The sequence below is a fragment of the Oncorhynchus tshawytscha genome, linkage group LG26 (genome assembly GCF_018296145.1).
Source record: "Oncorhynchus tshawytscha isolate Ot180627B linkage group LG26, Otsh_v2.0, whole genome shotgun sequence".
Taxonomy (NCBI): domain Eukaryota; kingdom Metazoa; phylum Chordata; class Actinopteri; order Salmoniformes; family Salmonidae; genus Oncorhynchus; species Oncorhynchus tshawytscha.
The window spans coordinates 5308076-5329767 of NC_056454.1; the positions used below are offsets into that span (position 1 = coordinate 5308076).

At 43.2% G+C, this 21692-nt stretch overlaps 2 protein-coding genes across 2 annotated transcripts; both read right to left on the reverse strand.

Annotated features, from left to right (window-relative positions):
• Positions 1-254: 254 nt before the first annotated feature.
• Positions 255-16322, reverse strand: LOC112225084 (COP9 signalosome complex subunit 8). The gene is made up of 7 exons (XM_024388703.2): positions 16116-16322; positions 14183-14253; positions 14030-14078; positions 12379-12511; positions 2906-3013; positions 2613-2675; positions 255-997 (listed from the first exon to the last, which is right to left on the reverse strand). Exons 1-7 carry the CDS (start codon positions 16209-16211, stop codon positions 918-920), a joined length of 600 nt encoding a protein of 199 aa, XP_024244471.1. The 5' UTR covers positions 16212-16322; the 3' UTR covers positions 255-917.
• LOC112225083 (E3 ubiquitin-protein ligase TRIM63-like) lies at positions 7252-9078 on the reverse strand. Its single transcript, XM_042306449.1, has one exon. It carries the CDS (start codon positions 8858-8860, stop codon positions 7799-7801), a length of 1062 nt encoding a protein of 353 aa, XP_042162383.1. The 5' UTR covers positions 8861-9078; the 3' UTR covers positions 7252-7798.
• Positions 16323-21692: the final 5370 nt, after the last annotated feature.

Consider the following 21692-nt stretch of genomic DNA (forward strand, 5'->3'; position numbering starts at 1 on the left):
TGTCGTTCTGCCCCTGAACAGGCAGTTAACCCACTGTTCCTAGGCCGTCATTGAAAATAAGAATTTGTTCATAACTGACTTACCTAGTTAAATAAATGTATTTTAATTGTCTTCTGTGAAGCACATTGTGTTGCAATGTGGGGAATCTTGGCCACCCTTCTTGTGGCATGTTGCTCTCACAGACAACTGACACTAGAGAGTCACAACTTTTCTGGTTTGCAGGGACTGCCCCCCAAAAACCACCAAGTTCAGAATTAGAAACAAACCATAGCATTTATTCACGACTCAAAACACAAATAGTATTTCAAAGGCAGTCTATAGATGGAAGGGTGTTGTTGGAGAGAAGGGCCTATATTTTCTAAATAACCTGGAGTCATCTCTTACCTGAAGAATTTCTATTGCGGGATAACTTATAAGTGCTCAGGGAGTCTACATAAATAGGTCTATTTATATATTTGGTATTGGGTCAAATGCAGTTCCGTGTCTTACTATGATCAGGTTCACTCCACTCTTTTGAGAAACCTTATAAATGCATGTAGCGATAAGGTGTATACTCAAATAGTATACTGAACAAAAATATCAAATGCAACATGCAACAATTTCAAAGATTATACTGAGGTTCATATAAATTAATTAGGTCCTAATCTATGGATTTCACGACTGAGCAGGGGCGCAACCATGTGTGGGCCTCGGAGGGAATATAGGCCCACCCACTGGGGAGTCAGGCCCACCCACTGGGGAGCCAGGCCCAGCCATTCAAAATGAGTTTTACCCCACAAAAGACATGACCACAATCATGCACAAGGGGGGTCAGTTTGAGGTCCTGCGTGTGTGTGTGTGGGTCCTCATCTAAGCTTGGGAAAAGGGGCGTTCTGGTGTCCTCCTCATGGCAGACAAACAGAGCTGAAGGAAATGTATCAGTTCTCAAGAAAAGCCACGTAGTCAGTGAGCCTGGCCAGCTGCTGCTCATTTGGAACCAGCGATACAGGGGGAGGATCTGTTGAAAGAGAGAGGGAGTTAGTAAGAGGGATTCCTCATAGAGCCAAGTCTTCTACCATGTAGCATCCTCCATCCGTGTGTGTGTCAGAGTTTCCGTTATGAAAATGTGGTGCAGGACATTTGATCAGCAGCATTTCCATTTACCAGACATTTTAGACATTTACGGGAACCATAGGCCTATGCATTGGGTGCGTAACCTGATTAAGGCATCCACCAACGGTGATCGGAATAACATAATCACAGATTATAGTGAATTAATCTTAACAGAACGTGCAAGTCGAGGATGCAATGACGTGTCTCTTACTGCGCACTTTGTAGATAGAATAACTGTTGACATTTACTTTTCCTCAGCCAACAAGACAGACGAGTAACGAAAAGTACAATCACTAGCCTAGGCGGTGCGTGAGTTTGAAGTTTGGGGAAGCTAATTTTCACCATAAAAATGCAACTGTATTTGCAGACTTATGTAAAATAGCCTACTATTCGGAATCTGACGAGTAGAGTGTATAGTCATAATTTAGGCTAGTAATATAACTCAAATCACTGTTCGCAAAAAAGATTGTCCAATGCATGGCTAAGTGCATATAGCAGAGAGGCCTAGGCTATATCAGATGTGTTTTTTCTTTCTTTGCGTAGGAAAAATTAAAGCTTTTTATTTAGACGTCTCATTCAATTCTACTACACTTTACAGTACTGCAGACTTTAGCAGAATCTTTTTTAATTACAGGGTAGCCCACTCTGCTGACACTGACAAACAGATCAATAAAAAAGACGTTGTCCATATAACAGTTGAGACAAATAGAATATGATATTCATCTAAGCTGGAGGAGGAAATTATTGCCCAAAAACAAACTTAAGTGGCACTGACCCAACCATGATAGAGTGAATATGTGCAGTGAGCACTCACCAAGGATATGGTCAATGCTCTCCGCTGGTGCCAAACAACATGAACATGACAGAAATGGGCAACAGGTTTCAATGGCATATGGAAGTCTTTATAAAAATAGGCTAATTGCCTCCACTGACATGGTCAGATTTTGCCTAAGCTACTTTGAAGCAAGGTAAAACATGCCTCATATGTAGTGAAACTTTCAGGTTTCAAACCATTAAGAAGCTATACATTTTCAAAATGCATACTGCCTCTAGCTCATTGCAAAGTGGTGTGTGACGCACTGATGAAGCCTGTCTTCATTTGCCTATGCATTTAAAAAGCAAATGGGATGCGTGCTTCAATTTCCAGTTGAGAAATAAAAACAATAGCTGTATGTATGACGTGGGACAAAAATATATTTTTAACACAAGATTGCATTTAGCGTTGTTGCGCAATGATTGGGCTTATGAAAGCGCTGTCTGACAGATTTTCTGCTCAAAGGCTCTGTATGCTGATTTAATGTAAGAAAAATTGAAGTGCGAGAGGATTAATTGAGGGGCTGACGGATCAAGTCAGATGAACATATGTGCCACAGATTCTCAGCATGATGGTCTGCTGATTACAGAAAGGGGCTGTTACAAGGTCCCGCAAAATGTTTCCATACAAAGTCGGAGGAAAAAGGCTCAGACATGACAAATAGCCTACTGACGGGAGAAAAGAGAAGGGCAACAGCTCCACCTACCTGGCTTCTGGGGCATTACCATCCTGGTGGCAGGGTCTGCCTGCCAACCCTGGCTCACCACCCCTGTGGGAGGGAGAAAGTGATAAGAGAGAGGAGGGTTGGGTGGAGAAAAGGAGTGCAAAATAAGCGAAGAGATGAAAGGGGAAAAGTTAGACACACTATTTTTAGGTCTAAACTTGAAAAGTCACATGAAGAGATTAAGGATATACAAAACTATGGTATATGACTATATTATTGATCCAGTAGCCAGATGGTAGTGAGTATAGATTAGGTTCTGCACTGCTTTTGCTTACCCTTCACGGCGTCCTCCACGGAGTAGCCCACAAAGGCGGCAAAGTCTTCTGCCATGATGGAGGTGTACGCCTGGGCCACCAGGCCATACGCCCTCCGACGAGTGGTCTCTGTGGGAATAAAGATGGGTACACACGTGAGATGTCTGCATTTAAGAGAGGGCCATTTTGTCTTTCAAACATACGAAAAAAATCAAATAACACCTCATGTAAACTGCACAACATGGAGCCCAGCCCCATGGTCAAAAAGTTATATTATTGTACTACTTATGTAGCAGTGCTAATAACAATGTCTATACTTGGACTAAGCAATAGCAAGTCAAATAGGCCTACAGTGTAAGGCAGATGTAAGGAAAAGGAGAGCACAAAACAAGGTCAGTGTATGATTTGGTCCCGAGTCAAGAGTGGGTCAACTGCTCCTTATGACGACATTGCAAAACAAATTAGCCTCACAGCTGACGGCAAACCAGACTTTAGCTTACACCTTTGATGGATTTGTATGTTTATTGATGCCCCGACAGCTTCAATGAACAAGCCCTAAGTTATCGCCTTCGCACTTTATAGCCTAGCAACAGTCTGTGTGTACTAACAACCCCCCCATTTGCTACAACAGTGTTACCGGTGGTAACATAACAACTGGGACGAGTGGAGACAGCTGCGAGGACAGACGCAGTGACTGTCCGGGGTTTTCCCCCCTTTCTTCTCCCCAAAGAGCCCCCTGTTATCAATGTTACTTAATTTTCTGAACAAATGCCACATTTGGTTTTAACTACAGGCATTTGCCCGGAAAATCAACCGATATCCTTCCAACCACATTTGGTAGCCTACTGTATATGGCACAATTAAGAGCGAGAGCATTATCAACTGGTGTGCCAAAGTAATATAAATTTAAACTTCTGGTCCTGCCTTTTTAAGTAGACCTACAAAATGCCCAACCCACCTGAGGATGTCTTTCTCAGCCATCTACAGTGCATTTGGAAAGTATTCAGACCCCTTAACTTTTTCCACATTTTGTTACATTACAGAATTGCCCCTCATCAATCTACACACACACACACACACACACACCACATAATGACAAAGCAAAAACAAGTTTAGACATTTTTGGAAATGTAGAAAAAAATTCTAAACTGAAATTTCACATAAGTATTCAGACCCTTTACTCAGTACTTTGTTGAAGCACCTTTGGCAGCGATTGCAGTATCAAGTATTCTTGGGTATGGTTCTACAAGCTTGGCACACCTGTATTTGTGGAGTTTCTCCCATTCTTCTTTGCATATTCTCTAAAGTTCTGTCAGGTTGGATGGGGAGCGTAGCTGCACCGCTATCGGGTTCAAGTCCAGGCTCTGGCTGGGACACTCAAGGACATTGAGACTTGTCCTGAAGCCACTACTGCGTTATCCTGGCTGTGTGCTTAGGGTCATTGTCCTATTGGAAGGTGAACCTTCACCCCAGTCTGAGGTTCTGAGTGCTCTGGAGCAGGTTTTCATCAAGGATCTCTCTGTACATCTTTCCGTCAATCCTGACTAGTCTCCCAGTCCCTGCCTCTGAAAAACATCCCCACCACATGATGCTGCCACCACCATGCTTCACCATAGTTAAGGTGCCAGGTTCTCTCCAGACGTGACGCTTGGCATTCAAGCCAAAGAGTTCAATCTTGCTTTCATCAGACCAGAGAATCTTGTTACTTTAGGTACCATTTGATACTTTAAGAATGCACTGTATTTCCTGTGCTTGAGGAGTATAAAATCAATCTCGCTGGATTGATTGAGTTCATTTTATTCTTGCTTGTGCCGGTCGTTTCTTCCCATTAATGTTACGACCACGGAAATGTTTGTAATGTTAAACACACCCTGGTAATGGCTGAAATGGACTCAAAGGAATAGATTGTCTTTCTGTTGAATCTATAAGAACGCTAAAGCTTTGTCAGGGATTTAACGCATAGTCTTGACACATACCACAAGAAATAACTTTTTATGGGTTCATTTTTTTAATAGAGTTGAAATGTTTAGAAATTAGATTTTGTATATATAGGTGTAGCCTCTGCAACCTGATTTTTTCAGTTTTTAGGGGAAATTAAAAGAGCCTGTGACAAAGACTTCTGCTTTTGGACATATACGAGGCAAAACTCCATCTTAAATCCTCCACATTTACTGGATTGGTTGAACAGTGCAGAAGAGAACCTTTGCCGACCGTTTTTGTTCCATTCTCGGCAAGACCAGTGTATAGGGGATCTAGTTACAGGCATTTCTATTAAGCCTGCTACCTTACGTTAAGATACAGTGCCTTCAGAAAATATTCACACCCATAGACTTTGTCCACATTTTGTTGTGTTAGAGCCTGATTTTAAAATGGTTTAAATGTAGATTTGTGGGCATCGGCCTACACACAATACCCCATAATATCAAAGTGGAATTAAGTTTAGAAATTTGTACTAATTAATTAAAAATTGAATTATCTTGAGTCAATAAGTATTCAACGTTCAGAAGTACAAACATGCTTACATAAGTCACATAATAAGTTGAATGAACTAATAATAGTGTTTAACATTTTCTTATGACTACCTCATCTCTGTACCTCACACATACAGATAATTGTATGGTCCCCTCAGTCAAACACAGATTCAACCACAAAGACCAGGGAGGTTTTCCAATGCCTTGAAAAGGGCACCCATTGACATGAATATCCCTTTGAGTATGGTGAAGTTATTTGACTTTGGATGGTGTATCAATACACCTAGTCACTACAAAGTTACAGGCGTCCTTCCTAAATTAGTGGCCTGAGAGGAAGGAAACCGCTCAGAGATTTCACAATGAGGCCAATGGTGACTTTAAAACAGTTACAGAGTTTAATGGCTGAGATAGGAGAAAATTGAGGATGGATCAACCTTGTAGTTACTCCACAATACTAACCTAATTGACAGTGAAAATAAGTTAGCATGTACAGAATAAACATGCATCCTGTTTGCAACAAGGCACTAAAAGTAATACTGCAAAAAATGTGGCAAAGCAATTAACTTTTTGTCTTGAATACAAAAAGTAGAATGTTTTGGGGTAAATTCAATACAACACATTACCGAGTACCACTCTCCATATTTTCAAGCACAGTGGTGGCTGCATCATGTCATGGGTATGCTTGTAATCATTAAGGACCAGAGTTTTTCAAGATAAAAAATAAATAATAATAAGTACAGGCAAAATCCTAGCTGAGTTAGATTTTTAAATAGATTTAAGTCAACTATGACAAGACCTGAAAATGATTGTCTAGCAATGATAAAACAATTTGACAGATCTTGAAAAATGTGAAAATAATAAAACATACCCTGAAAGACAGACAGCTGTAATCGCTGCCAAAGGTGCTTCTACAAAGTTGTGACTCAGGGGTGTGAATACTTTTGTAAATGAGATTGTGTATTTCTGCATTAAAAAAAATCTAAATTAGAAAAAATAAATATGTTGCTAATGTTTTCACTTATGGGTATTGTGTGTAGATGGGTGAAAAAATATATATAAATTCAAATTAGGCACATCATTTTCTGTATTTTAACAAAATATGTTTAGATTTTCTGATACCATTAGAAAAATGAATACAAATGCATTCTAAGAAAAAAGTGAATTTTGACCATAAATGTAACAATGGAATTCCCACCAAAATCCCTGAACTGAATATTTGTCCGCCCCAGTAAAATGTTTGTGCTCTAATTAAGTTAATATATAAAGTTCAGTGTCTTCATCCATTGTCTGTTGCATTTATTAGAATTGTTCTTAAAACCTTTTAACAATTTGATGACCGTTGCTAGCACCACTGATATAATATTACAACGAATTCTAAAGGAATTTGGAGACTACAAGAACAGATGGCAGGAGCCATTGAACCAGCTGACTGGCAGGGTACTATCCAAAGATGACTAGTCATGTGGGCCGGCACCTACAAATGCCTCAGCTCTTCAGAAAGGAGTTGGTCATTGCTGAGCAAGCCGGTCTATGACATGAGGGGGATGGTACTTAATGGAGGAGAAACAGGACCCCCACCTGACCTTCACTGACACTCTATTCCAGGGCCTCTGTCATTTCTCAACATCTTAACTTTTAAAAATAGCCCCCCACTCCCCCCCCCCAATCCTCACCAGCAAAGGCTTGCCACTGAGGACTTCGCAAGGGCTTTTATTTTTAAATGCTGGCACATTCCAAGTGAGAGCAACAACATATTAGGACCACACCCAAATTATAGTTATCTTTCAAAACCATTTTGTTTTGAACTTCAAACTGATTTGCTGGGTATGCATGTGTGTGTTTCTCTGTACCTTGAATAATCGGAATCTGATAAAAGCAAAGAAATATCTGCTTGAGTCATTTGAAGCATTGTTTATTTCAGGTTGCGACGAAAACAGATCTGTCTAAATATTCTGTTGCCAGTTGAGGGCACGCAATCAATTCAAGCATTTATCCGTTTGATACAACCACAGGCATTCTAGATGCAGATGAGAAATCACAAATCAAAACTTTATTCCCATCTCAATCTCTACACCTGATAAAGTCTTCAAGTGTAAACAACCAGAGTGTATTCAACCTACATAACAAGGTTGATCTGAATAAATCTGATATGGAAATACAAAAGTATAAAAAAACTATATAGTTTACCAAATGGCAAAGTTTAAGAGTACAAAAACCTAAATATTGCACTCAAAACTGGGGTAAGCCATTGTGTATTAAAGTCAATCCACTCCTTACGAAAACATTCTGACACAACCAACTTCTTCCATCCTTCCTTACTCCTAAATTATCTTAATATCTCTGAAACATTGAAACTAGAGTCCCTGCAATGGACATTCAGGTTGAAGAGCCTTCAAAAGTAGTAAATTGTTAATTTGTTCTGTTCGTATATTTTCAAGTTTTATCACTCCTCCTCCTCCTCCTCTTCGTCCCCTTCCGCATCCTCAAACTCGTCATCGTCGACCATTCCAAAGTCCATCTTGGCCAGGACGACCTCCACATGCTCTGTGGACAGTGTGAAGTGGTCCATCTTCTCGAAGCCTGGCTCGGGCCTCTCCTCGCCCAGGGAGCTCTTGGCGGTGTCCTTGGTCTGTGTAATCAGGCCCTTGGAGGCCAGCAGGAACTCGGCAGCACCACTCTGCTCCAGGGCCTGAACCGCCGTGTCAGTCAGCTCTGAGCCTGCCTGCAGTCGTTCGCCATAGCGCTGGGCCAGCGCCCGCAATGCTGTCACCTTCTCGTCCTGCTCCTTGCCGATCTGTTCCAGCAGCATGCCCTTACGCTCCTCCAGCACAGCGTAGAGCAGGTCGAAGCGCTCACCCAAGCTTTGCTTGGCGCGCTGTGCATTGTCCTGCACTGCCCGGCAGGCGTCCTCCATCTGGTTGAGTAGGGCCTGAAGGCGCCCATTGCCCGCCACCAGGGCGTCGATGGCGTTGCTAAGCTCGCCCTTCTGCACCTGGTAAACACTGGCAAGCGGCGACACCTCACAGTCCTTGTGCTGGCCAAACACTTTGCACATGGAGCAGGTGGGCATCTGGCAGGTTACGCAGTAGATGTTGATCTTCTCCTCCTCGTGCTCCTGGCACATGGGTTCCTTAGAGTCCTTGGGCTTCAGTGGAGTCTCTGTGCTGTCTCCGCTGCCACTACCCCCGCCGCCCTCCTGCTGTTGCTTGTAGATGTCGATGATGTTCTCCACCAGCAGGTTGCGTTGAAGGCCGTGCACGCCGTGGCGGTCCAGGACCACCTCGAAGCGGCAGGTGGGGCAGCGGAAGACGCCACCCGAGAAGCGGTAGGGATTGCGTGAGTCGTAGAGGTCGCTGGCACAGCCACGGCACAGGTTGTGCTGGCAGGGCAGGATGACGACGGGCTTAGTGAACATCTCCAGGCAGATGGGGCAGCTCAGCTGCTTCTCCAGGCTCTCCATGGGGCTTGGTGGACGCACCACTGAGCCAGTCCTCTGGACATCCATGCTGATATAGGCTTCTTCTTAATGTTGGGCTAGAAAAGCTGAGTCTCTTTTTCGACACAGCCTTCTCAAACTTCACAGTGTCTTGGACGATGCTTCTTCTCCTATAGGCTTTAACAAGCCAGTAACTATGGAGGCTGGGGGCTGAACCTTTCTCTTTGGTAGCTGCTTCAGAGTCCGCTGAAGTGCTGACATCTGTTCTGACTGGGGAATAGCAGCCCTGTCCTTTATACCAGCCTGCGACACCCGATATCTCCCACCAACCAGGGTACACATTCCTCCCTCCTTGTTTGCCAGACTCTTTTCTGAGAAAATACCCCCCACCCACTGGCTGCTGCATGTGTCATATGTTACACAAGGAGCGAGATCACCTCCCACAGTGACAGAAATCTGACAGGGCCAGGAGAACATTCAGCAGAGATAAAGCCCCCCATGTGACTGTCCCAGAGCAGTCGCACCTGAGGGAGGTTTCCTTAAGGGTAAACAACATGCCTTGTCACGTCAACACACCCCTGACTTTGTTTATGACAAGCTGGTTTTCCAGGAGTATTACGACAAAGCCAACATAGGCTTCATAAAGCTGACCACCTTTCTCGCTGGCGTAGCCTACTTATAGACTCTGGTCATATCAGAGCACTTCAGTAGATTAAATATTTCTTACTACATACTTTTTTGCCCCTTCTACATATGCCCAATGAATGGTGTTTTGAATCCAACATCTTACTCGATAAACTGCCCCAACAAAACAAGCAGAATAAAATACCTCCCAGTGACATTTCTTTGGATGGATTGCCGTTATATTACACAAGCGGTCAACTATAGGTTAACCCCCACATCGTGGAAATTGTTTTGAGTAACTCTCCTGTGAATGTGTAGCACATTCCGTGATGTTGAAAAATGATCAAAATAAAGAACAGTGAGCACCAGGGATGAGCTATTCTTAACCTTGCCGCATGAGTGACATCATGTATGGGTCTACCAGGGTCCAAAAGTTTGAGGTGGTTACACGTGGGGAGTGTGAGCAGTGAAGGTCATACGTGTTTCCATATGACACTTATCTGCAGAGGCAGGAGCTTACTGATGGATATTTTAGTGTAATTTAAGACACCATCTTATCTGTCCATTTCATAACCTTGTGACAATACCTTTGTAATATACTCATCTATATTGACTACTGTCATTTTGAGAATCAAGAAAACAGATCTGTTTTGAACAATTGTGGTAGGCTAAATGGTGTGAGGCTGCTTATGGTTTAACCTCACTAGGGTAGGGGGCACTATTTTCACCTCCGGGTGAAAACCGTGCCCAAAGTAAACTTGGATAGAAAGATTTGGATAGAAAACACTACAGTTTCCAAAACTGTTAAAATAATGTCTGTGAGTGTAACAAAACTGATATGGCAGGCGAAAACTTGAGAAAAATCCATCTAGGAAGTGGGATTTCTTCATGTTTGTAGTTTTCTATTGAATGCCATTACAGTATCCATTGACTTAGGACTCAAATTGCACGTCCTATGGCTTCCACTAAATTGTTTCAGGCTTGTATTCTGAAATTGAGGGAGTAAGACCACTGAGTGAGTGGACCCTGGGAAGTCGCAAGACCCGTTTCCTGTGCACGGCCGAGAGCGCATTTCTTGTTTTTCTTTTATACTGATGGACACCATTGTCCGGTTGAAATATTATCGATTATTTAGGCTAAAAACAACACTAAAATAATACATCCTAGATCTGAATGAGTGAAATATTCTTATTAAATACTTTTTTCTTTACATAGTTGAATGTGCTGACAACAAAATCACACAAAAATGATCAATGGAAATCAAATTTATCAACCCATGGTGGTCTGGATTTGGAGCCACACTACAGGCTGATCCAACTTTGATGTCCTTAAAACAAGTCTAAATGAGGCTCAGTAGTGTGTGTGGCCTCCACGTGCCTGTATGACCTCCCTACAATGCTCCTGATGGGCATGCTCCTGATGAGGTGGCGGATGGTCTCCTGAGGGATCTCCTCCCAGACCTGGACTAAAGCATCCGCCAACTCCTGGACAGTCTGTGGTGCAACGTGGCGTTGGTGGATGGAGCGAGACATGATGTCCCAGATGTGCTCAATTGGATTCAGGTCTGGGGAACGGGCGGGCCAGTCCATAGCATCAATGCCATCCTCTTGCAGGAACTGCTGACACACTCCAGCCACATGAGGTCTAGCATTGTCTTGCATTAGGAAGAACACAGGGCCAACCGCACCAGCATATGGTCTCACAAGGGGTCTGAGGATCTCATCTCGGTACCTAATGGCAGTCAGGCTACATCTGGCGAGCACATGGAGGGCTGTGCGGCCCCCCAAAGAAATGCCACCCCACACCATGACTGACCCACCGCCAAACCGGTCATGCTGGAGGATGTTGCAGGCAGCAAAACATTCTCCACGGCTGTCACATGTCACATCTGTCACATGTGCTCAGTGTGAACCTGCTTTCATCTGTGAAGAGCACAGGGCGGCAGTGGCGAATTTGCCAATCTTGGTGTTCTCTGGCAAATGCCAAACGTCCTGCACGGTGTTGGGCTGTAAGCACAACCTCCACCTGTGGACGTCGGGCCCTCATACCACCCTCATGGAGTCTGTTTCTGACCATTTGAGCAGACACATGCACATTTGTGGCCTGCTGGAGGTCATTCTGCAGGGCTCTGGCAGTGCTCCTCCTGCTCCTCCTTGCACAAAGGCGGAGGTAGCGGTCCTGCTGCTGGGTTGTTGCCCTCCTACGGCCTCCTCCACGTATCCTGATGTACTGGCCTGTCTCCTGGTAGCGCCTACATGCTCTGGACACTACGCTGACAGACACAGCAAACCTTCTTGCCACAGCTCGCATTGATGTGCCATCCTGGATGAGCTGCACTACCTGAGCCACTTGTGTGGGTTGTAGACTCCGTCTCTTGCTACCACTAGAGTGAAAGCACCGCCAGCATTCAAAAGTGACCAAAACATCAGCCAGGAAGCATAGGAACTGAGAAGTGGTCTGTGGTCACCACCTGCAGAACCACTCCTTTATTGGGGGTATTCTTGCTAATTGCAGAAGTGTGATTGACTTGGAGTTACATTGTGTTGTTTAAGTGTTCCCTTTATTTTTTTGAGCAGTGTAGTAAATTGGTGAGAGACAAAGCCTAAGCAAGAGTTCAGTCTGTCTCAAGAGGTCAATACAGTGAGCCTCAAACAAATCTGCAGTCAATCAATCACTCACTCAATGTGAAGCATTACTCTCTGGAGTGTATTCAATAACACCCAGTAACAGTCTCCAGAATATGTTTTTCTCATCAGAAGACATACAAAAACAAAACAGCATGCATATTCTAAGAGCCCCTGCAAGACTGTTATATTCGAAAACCTGGAAACTCAGTCACAAAACCATGTGATCAGTCACATTGTGTTAGCAATGCATTTTGAGCCACAGATGTGTATAGGATGTTTTCATTCAGGTCAGGTGTGTGCAATTGGTAACAGAAAAGTGCACGGCCATGACAGTACCTCTCAGGGCCTCCATGACTGGCAGGATGTTCTCAGACCACTGGTGAGCTGCGATGGCCGAGTAGATCCCTGGGAAGTCTCGCTGCCATATACGCTGACCCACGGCCCATACGGCCGTCAGTTCTAGGTTTGCCTGCACACAGCACATGTTTCAACCCACTTCACTGACATTACCATACATTGGGGCCTAGACTATAATGAATGACATGCAGGCTAGGAGGCCTGTTGATAGTGACACATTGGATACACTCATTCTCATGTGTTGAATTAATTCAGCTTGCAGGGCAGGTCCCACTGGTCTACCATTTTCAATGTGGGAAATTATATGATGAGTACCTATTCAATAGTTACAGGGTTCCCAGTGTAGCTTTAACATTTTTGTCTAACAACTAGGGATGTTAACGGATAATCGTTTAAATCGGTTAGCCGCTGAAAATACATTTGATTGGTCATGCTCATCAGTCTATAGGTTAAATTGCATAATTTAGGAGTTAAATTGGCACTTGTGTATATTCATTAGTTGTCATGTAGATTATCCCACCTGCACAGCATAGAGCCTAGTTTTAGGAGTGGAATGGCCTATCACGGGTAGGCAACCCTGTTCCTGGAGTGCAGCAGGATTTTTAGTTCCAACACTAGGCACCACACCTGACCAACTGAATTAATTGATCAGTTCAGTGATTGCCTAAATTCAACACACCTGGTCTTCCTGCAGCACTCCAGGACCAGGGCTGCCTGGCCTATCACCTGTCAGACAGTGCAGCCTTTTAAAAATCTGGAGTGAAGCATGTGCTTTTATAAGCCCAGTCATTGCACAACAAATAACTCTAAATGCAATTGCATGTTAACTGTTTTGATGGCCACGATTAAGAGCTACTATTTTAAATTCTCAAACTCAACTCGTAATTAAAGAGTCCCTCCCATTCGAGTGCATAGGCTAGTCAACAATAGGCAGGCTATCATCGTGTCACCCACCACTTTTCAATGTGAGCTTGAGGCAGTATAATTGTTTGAAATCTGAAAGTTTTACTTTGATTAAAATAATGAGGCATGTCTTACCTTGCTTCAAAACTTGGGAGGTAATTATTTAATAAAGACTTAATGTCATTACCACCATTCTCCTGTTCTATTGGGTTTCATATCAACTTTCCTTCGTTGTCCAGAAGCCAAAGGCATAATCCTAGTCATATTAGCAACCCATCCTAGTTGTTGCCATTAGATTACCCTCTTTCTATCTTTGAGATTCACCTGTCACATATAGAACCACTCGCATTTGGTGCACTGTTTAGAACAGTGTTTTCACGTTAATTGCATTTTGGAAAATGTTTGAAAATTGGGTTTTATTAACTGTTTCATTACAGAAGTTGCATGTTCAATAATAGGCTTTAGCCTTTTAACTAAGACAATAGGAAGGCTTGCTATTGTTGCATGTTTCCATTAAGCTCTTAAAATGTCATGTGCATGCATTATATTTGGTTGGTCAGTCATTTGACTGTTTGGAGAGAGAAAATCTATTTGTTGATCGGTTAATGAGGGTCGGTCAGTCGGCAGCAAAATTGACCCGAAATGTGCGTACCTACTAACAAACAGATGCTTATGACACTAAGACATTTACAGCTATCTAAGTATGAGAAATCCGAACCCTTCTCACCGATTTAATGGCTTGAGGAATTCGCTTCCACAAGTACCTTGCGTTATTCCTGTAAAAAGAGAAAAAGTCATTGACAATTAATTCCAATCATGTCTCAGTTGGCAGAAAATCTTATCTTTAGAAGGGATTTTGGAAAGGCATAGCCTGACTTGCATGTCATTGTGCAGTAGATAGAGCACCAACAGCTGGGCATACACTTGAGGGGTAGCAATGCCACCTGGAGCCTGGCAATAAAAAGAGCATGGATTAGTTATAGCCTATGGTCAGACCATTCAAGCCAATTACTCATGAAGTTCCAAATTTGGTAGCACCCTCATGACTTAGGATAGCCCAATAATGGAGTAAAGGAGCCTACGTTACTCCTTACAGTCCAAGGACCTTACTTACGGGTTCTGTTTAAAGGCGAATTGGCTCAAAGTCAAAACAGCTAAATACTCCGTCTAATCCTGAATCGATTCTCAATTGCGGTACAGTTCTAGAATCAAATCCCTCTACTTTTCATATCAAATGTCACAAATGCAAAATACACACTTACTGTACATTGTTAAAACAGTTGCAGCCGACAATATATTTCAGTAACATGTTTAGGGCATCAGTCTTCCATTTACACACAGGTGTTAGGAGACGCAGATAACTAATTAGCACAAGTAGTCAACTGTCTTCAGTAAACACTCACTGTAACATGGAGATATGGCCAAGTTGGAAACATGGAGATACGGCATTACCATGCAGTGGTAAAAAAAGATCATAAAATTTCACATGGGAGGAACCATACAGAGGCCAAATTATCACTATTGTGTAGTTAGAGACAAGAAGACTCCCGCTGAACGACTGGAAATGTCTCAGGTAAAAATGACACTGGGACAATTCAACTGTTCTGTGCATAATTTTGCATGCCATCATGCAGGACCAGCTACTGATTTGAAATCAGTAATCTATATGGGAACAACCAGTTAAATGTATTGATGTTGCTAAAGATAGGAGATAGAAGAATAGGAACAAACTAGATTAATTGTTATAATGCGCCATTGTGTGAGTCAGGCTGTTGGTAGGTATGCCCACCTATGAAACCAGTAGGTCGATAGGAGAATAACTTTTCTGTTCTAATTATAAGCATTGGTCAAACAGGGAGAAAATGATCTTCTCCATGCAAACTCCCAAGTGACGCTCCTGAGTTGTGAAGCGGTCTAAGGCAGTGCTTGGGGCGTCACTAGAGACCCTGGTTCGATCCCGGGCTGTATCACAACCGTTCGTGATCGGGAGTACCATATTGCGGCGCACAATTGGCCCAGCGTCATCCGGGTTAGGCCGCCATTGTAAAATAAGAATTTGTTCTAAACTGACTTGCCTAGTTAAAGTTTATATATATATATATATATATAACTGCAGCCTTGCGAAGCACATGTATCAAATAAGGAAAATGCGGGCTAGACATACGGCAAAACATGTGTATCTGGTGGACATCTGGCATTAATGTTCCAGTGTCAAGCTAAGAATGTAGCCTTTAAAGCCACTAGTCTGCATTGTATATACCAAAGAGTAGCATACATTTAGAAGCTTAGTTTAAAACCTTGTCTGTGCATACCATCAGAGTAGGCCACAAACACAAAACGTACGGTTAAACAACGGACCAAATGTAAGCACTAGCCAACTGACGTACGGGTAACAAGATACTTTACGCATAACTCATTGAATTTCATGTTATGAACTAGAGCTAGTTAGATGTGTTGTTTGCCAACTAACGCTAGTGTGTCTGTGTGTGGATGGATAGCTAACTAACAACTGGACTTAGCAGCCAGCGACACCAAACGTAAACAACGGAGCAGATGCAAAAACACTAACGTTAGCAACATAACTAGCTAAATTAGCGAACTTCGGTCGTGCAGCTAGCTACTTTCACTCAGAGTTAGCTTTGTTCACCTTAACGGTAATGTTATGATCTAGCTAGCTAGACATGTTGTGTTCGCTGACGTTACCTAGTTAGCGTGTGTGGATGGGTAACTTAGCTAGCTACAACACAACCCAAAGCAACTATCTTCGAACAGCGACATTTAAATTATACAACTTTGAAGAAATACATAACTACCTCAAGCTCCTGTGTTTCGCACTGTTCTAAAAGTTTATCATAATTTTCACCCATTATCACTGCGGCAGGCATTTTGTTGCTGCCCAGATCAGTCATTCGACCAGATACTGGGTTTCCAATTGCACTAGTAGTTACCACAGCCACAAAGTCCAATTGGCTTGGTCTTTAAAACATTTATACAAACACACATTTTCTTCTTGGTATTCATTTAAGGTTAAGGCCACGGTTTGCAGTGTGATTATGGTTAAAATCACATTTTAAGATGAAAACATTGTAGAAATAGGCGGGGTTTATTACAGTGTGGCTGTGGTAACTAGTGAAGACCGAGGTACTGGGTAATTTCTTCTTTAAATATGTATTGGTTGATCGCAACCAAGTGAAAGCTGCGTACACCGCAACCTACTGTATTGGAGTGCTAGGCGCCTATTAATTAATCTATTTATCTTATCGTGCAGTGTTTCCTCCTACTGTTCTTGGAAATTAAAAAATATAAAAATTGCCCTACCAACTAACCCTACACAAATTTAAACCTAACCACTATTCTAGTACTGATGCTACACCAGGCCTGCAGCCTGGGAGGATTCAACACACCTTGTTACTCTTCTTCAGTAAAATCTTGTACACCCAAGTAATTCTCTGCAACTACCACCACAACATTTATTTTCTGTATTTTATGTTCGATTTCTGCAGTACAGTTGATAACTATGGCTATGAATGCTTAGAAACCAACAGGATAACGGAAGCACATGTTATTCCTACTCACAGGGAGCCTCTTTGGATCCTCGCCCTGCATATGACACCTTCTGTACTACTCTGATCCTGGCAACCTCAACCTGCCTTTCTCTCACCGGACACTTTTTATCTCCGGCACCATGGGTAACCCTAAAGTTAAAACACAAGTTTTCCCACCGATACTACACATTCCTTTGTCTCGTGCCCTCCTGCACACTTCTCACATCTAGGATATCTCCCTCATACAAACTGCTGCAACATGGCCAAAAGCTTGGCACCTAAAACACCATAATGGGTTTGGGACAAAATCATTGGATAACTGACACATCTTTACTTGACTTTGTCAAGTAAAATTCAGCAGGACAAAATTCAGCAGGACAAAGGGCCTCCCAAGTGGCATGGTCTAAGGCACTGCATCACAGTGTGCGAGGCATCACTACAGACCCGGGTTCCATCCCAGGCTGTGTAACAGCTGACCGTGACCGGGAGATTGGCCCAGCGGGTTAAGCGAGCAGTGTGTGAATAAGTAGTGTGGCTTGGCAGGGTCGTGTTTCAGAGGACACATTGCTCTCAAACTTCACCTCTCCTGAGTTCGTAGGGGAGTTGCAGCGATGGGACAAGACTTTAACTACCAATTGGATATCACGAAACTCGGGAGAAAAGGGGTAACAGTACAAAAAAACACAATAAAATGAATCAGAACAGACTGTATCTTCTGTTTCTCCACCAGGTCTGCATCTCCCCAAATGGGGGGCATCACAGACACCGGGAATCTTCCATTTCAATTGATCCTCCTCAACATAACGCCACCCCAGTTATCACTCCTTTCACTGGCACCCTGCTGCAGAGAGAGCAGTCACAGTTCTTTCCCTAGGTGGGTGGTGCGGAGTGCCCACTCCCTCTGGTTGAAAGAAACGCAAAAGATCATCACAAGTCCACTTCAACAGTCGCCAACCTCATCTCCACCCAACCCGATACCCACATTTAGATCAGCCAGAATGTAAGGATTCATTCTCTACAAAAACCGCACTCCCACCGGGCCAGAATCATATTTGTCATCATCGGGATGAGGCTCTAACTCGGCTGTCTTCACCGCATATGCCACGAGAGGTAATTAATCCTCTCTTGTCAGGTTCAATTTCTGAGCTATTGGAATAGTTTTTTTTGTTTTTTGTACTTGATGCCAATCTTCCTCACCACACGCTTCCCTTTATGCCCAGCTCCTTTCCTTATTCTTCTCTGTCCATTTCTACATCTCCACACTCTTGCCGCTCCTTCATCCGCTGTAGTAGAAAACTGTTAAAATGGTTCATGTATCTTGAATTTGGCGCAATGTCACATTGACTAAAAAAGCTCTACCAGCCACCGTTGCTCCTGTGCTACTACCGAACTGGGTCATGTCTAAATGGGATCCAGTTTTTGTCAAATTGACAGTGCCTTCAGAAAGTCTTCACACCCATGGACTTTTCCCAAGTTCTGTTGTGTTACAGCCTGAATTTCAAATGGTTTAAATTGAGATTTTTGGTCACTGGCCCACACGCACCCATAATGTCAAAGTGGAATTATGTTTTTAGAAATGTTTGCAAATAAATGAAAAGCTGAAGTCCATAAGTATTTCATCTCTTAAGTTCAGGAGTAAAAATGTGCTTAAAAAGTCAATGTATTTGTATTTATTATGGATCCCCATTAGCAGCTGTTCAGTTGTGTGGTCAGGTGCCCACAAAAATTGGCTCGGAACAGGGCAGCAGGGCAGTTTATACAATTTTAAAAACATTACAATGCATTCACAGATTTCACAACACAGGCCTCAGGCCCCTACTCCACTACTACCACATATCTATAGTACTAAATCCATGTGTATGTGTGTGTATAGTGCGTATGTTATTGTGTGTGTGCATGTGTCTTTGCCTATGCTTGTATTGCTTCATAGTCCCCACTGTTCCATAAGGTGTTTTTTTAATCTGTTTTTAAATCTAATTTACCTGCTTGCATCAGTTACTTGATGTGGAATAGAGTTCCATGTTGTCATGGCTCTATATAGTACTGTGCGCCTCCCATAGTCTGTTCTGGACTTGGGCACTGTGAAGATACCCCTTGTGGGGTATGCATGGGTGTCCGAGCTGTGTGCCAGTAGTTCAGACAGCTCGGTGCATTCAACATGTCAATACCTCTCATGAATACAAGTAGTGATGAAGTCAATCTCTCGTCCTTTGAGCCAGTAGATATTCAAATCAAATGTATTTATATAGCCCTTCTTACATCAGCAGATATATCAAAGTGCTGTACAGAAACCCAGCCTAAAACCCCAAACAGCAAGCAATGCTGAAGCAGGAAGAAACCTAGAGAGGAACCAGGCTATGAGGGGTGGCCATTGCTCTTCTGGCTGTGCCGGGTGGAGATAACAGAACATGGCCAAGATGTTCAAATGTTCATAAATGACCAGCATGGTCAAATAATAGTAATCACAGTGAACAGGTCAGGGTTCCATAGCCGCAGGCAGAACAGTTGAAACTGGAGCAGCAGCACGGCCAGCTGGACTGGGGACAACAAGGAGTCATCATGCCAGGTAGTCCTGAGGCATGGTCCTAGGTCTCAGGTCCTCCGAGAGAGAGAGAAAGAGAGAATTAGAGAGCGCATACTTAAATTCACACAAGACACCAGATAAGACAGTATAAATATTCCAGATATAACAGACTGACCCTAGCCCCTTGACACATAAACTACTGCAGCATAAATACTGGCGGCTGAGACAGGAGGTCTCGGGAGACACTGTGGCCCCGTCCGAAGATACCCCCGGACAGGAAGGATATAACCCCACACACTTTGTCAAAGCACAGCCCCCAGACCACTAGAGGAATATCTTCAACCACCAACTTACCATCTTGAGACAAGGCCGAGTATAGCCCGCAAAGATCTCCACCATGGCACAACCCAAGGGGGGAGCCAACCCAAACAGGAAGACCACGTCAGTGACTCAACCCACTCAAGTGACGCACCCCTCCTAGGGACAGCATGGAAGAGCACCAGTAAGCCATTGACTCAGCCCCTGTAATAGGGTTAGAGGCAGAGAATCCCAGTGGAAAGAGGGGAACAGGCCAGGCAGAGACAGCAAGGGCGGTTCGTTGCTCCAGTGCCTTTCCGTTCACCTTCACACTCCTGGGCCAGACTACACTCAATCATAGGACCTACCGAAGAGATGAGTCTTCAATAAAGACCTGAAGGTTGAGATCGAGTCTGCATCTCTCACATGGGTAGGCAGACCATTCCATTAAAATGGAGCTCTATAGGAGAAATCCCTGCCTCCAGCTGTATGCTTAGAAATTCTAGGGACAATTAGGAGGCCTGCGTCTTGTGACCGTAGCGTACGTGTAGGTATGTACGGCAGGACCAAATCGGAAAGATAGGTAGGAGCAAACCCATATAATGCTTTGTAGGTTAGCAGTAAAACCTTGGAATCAGCCCTTGACTTAACAGGAAGCCAGTGTAGGGAGGCTAGCACTGGAGTAAAATGATCAAATCTTTTTTTTCTAGTCAGGATTCTAGCAGCCATATTTAGTACTAACTGAAGTTTATTTAGTGCTTTATCCGGGTAGCCGGAAAGTAGAGAATTGCAGTAGTCTAACCTAGAAGTAACAAAAGCATGGATTAATTTATCTGCATAATTTTTGGACAGAACATTTCTGATTTTTGCATTGTTACGTAAATGGAAAAAAGCTGTCCTTGAAACAGTCTTGATATGTTCGTCAAAAGAGAGATCAGGGTCCAGAGTAACGCTGAGGTCCTTCACAGTTTTATTTGAGACGACTGTACAACCATCAAGATTAATTGTCAGAATCAACAGAAGATCTCTTTGTTTCTTGGGACCTAGAACAAGCATCTCTTTTTAAAAGTAGAACGTTTGCAGCCATCCACTTCCTTATGTCTGAAGCACAGGCTTCCAGCGAGGGCAATTTTGGGGCTTCACCATGTTTCATTGAAATGTACAGCTGTGTGTCATACGCAAGCAGTGAAAGTTAACATTATGTTTTCAAATGACATCCCCAAGAGGTCAAATATATAGTGAAAACAATAGTGGTCCTAAAAAGGAATCTTGAGGAACACCGAAACTTACAGTTGATTTGTCAGAAGACAAACCATTCACAGAGACAAACTGATATCTTTCTGACAGATAAGATCTAAACCAGGCCAGAACTTGTCCATGTAAACCAATTTGGGTTTCCAATCTCTCCAAGAGAATGTGGTGATCGATGGTATCTAAAGCAGCACTAAGGTCTCGGAGCACGAGGACAGATCCAGAGCCTCTGTCTGACGCCATTTAAAAGGTAATTTACCACCTTCACAAGTGCAGTCTCAGTGCTATGATGGGGTCTAAAAAAACAGACAAAACCATTTCGTATACATTGGTTGTCTTCAGGACGGCAGTGAGTTGCTGCGCAACAGCTTTTTCAAAACATTTTGAGAGGAATGGGAGATTCGAAATAGGCCGATAGTTTTTTATATTTTCTGGGTCAAGGTTTGGCTTTTACAAGAGAGGCTATATTACTGCCACTTTTAGTGAGTTTGGTACACATCCGGTGGATAGAGAGCCGTTTATTATGTTCAACATAGCAGAGCCAAGCACAGGAAGCAGCTCTTTCAGTAGTTTAGTTGGAATAGGGTCCAGTATGCAGCTTGACGGTTTAGAGGCCATGATTATTTTCGTCATTGTATCAAGAGATATAGAACGAAAACACTTGAACGTGTCTCCCTTGAACCTAGGTCCTGGCAGAGTTGTGCAGACACAGGACAACTGAGCTTTGGCTCCGAAAGCCTTTTGGAGTGGGTCTGTGGACTTTTCCATGTGAA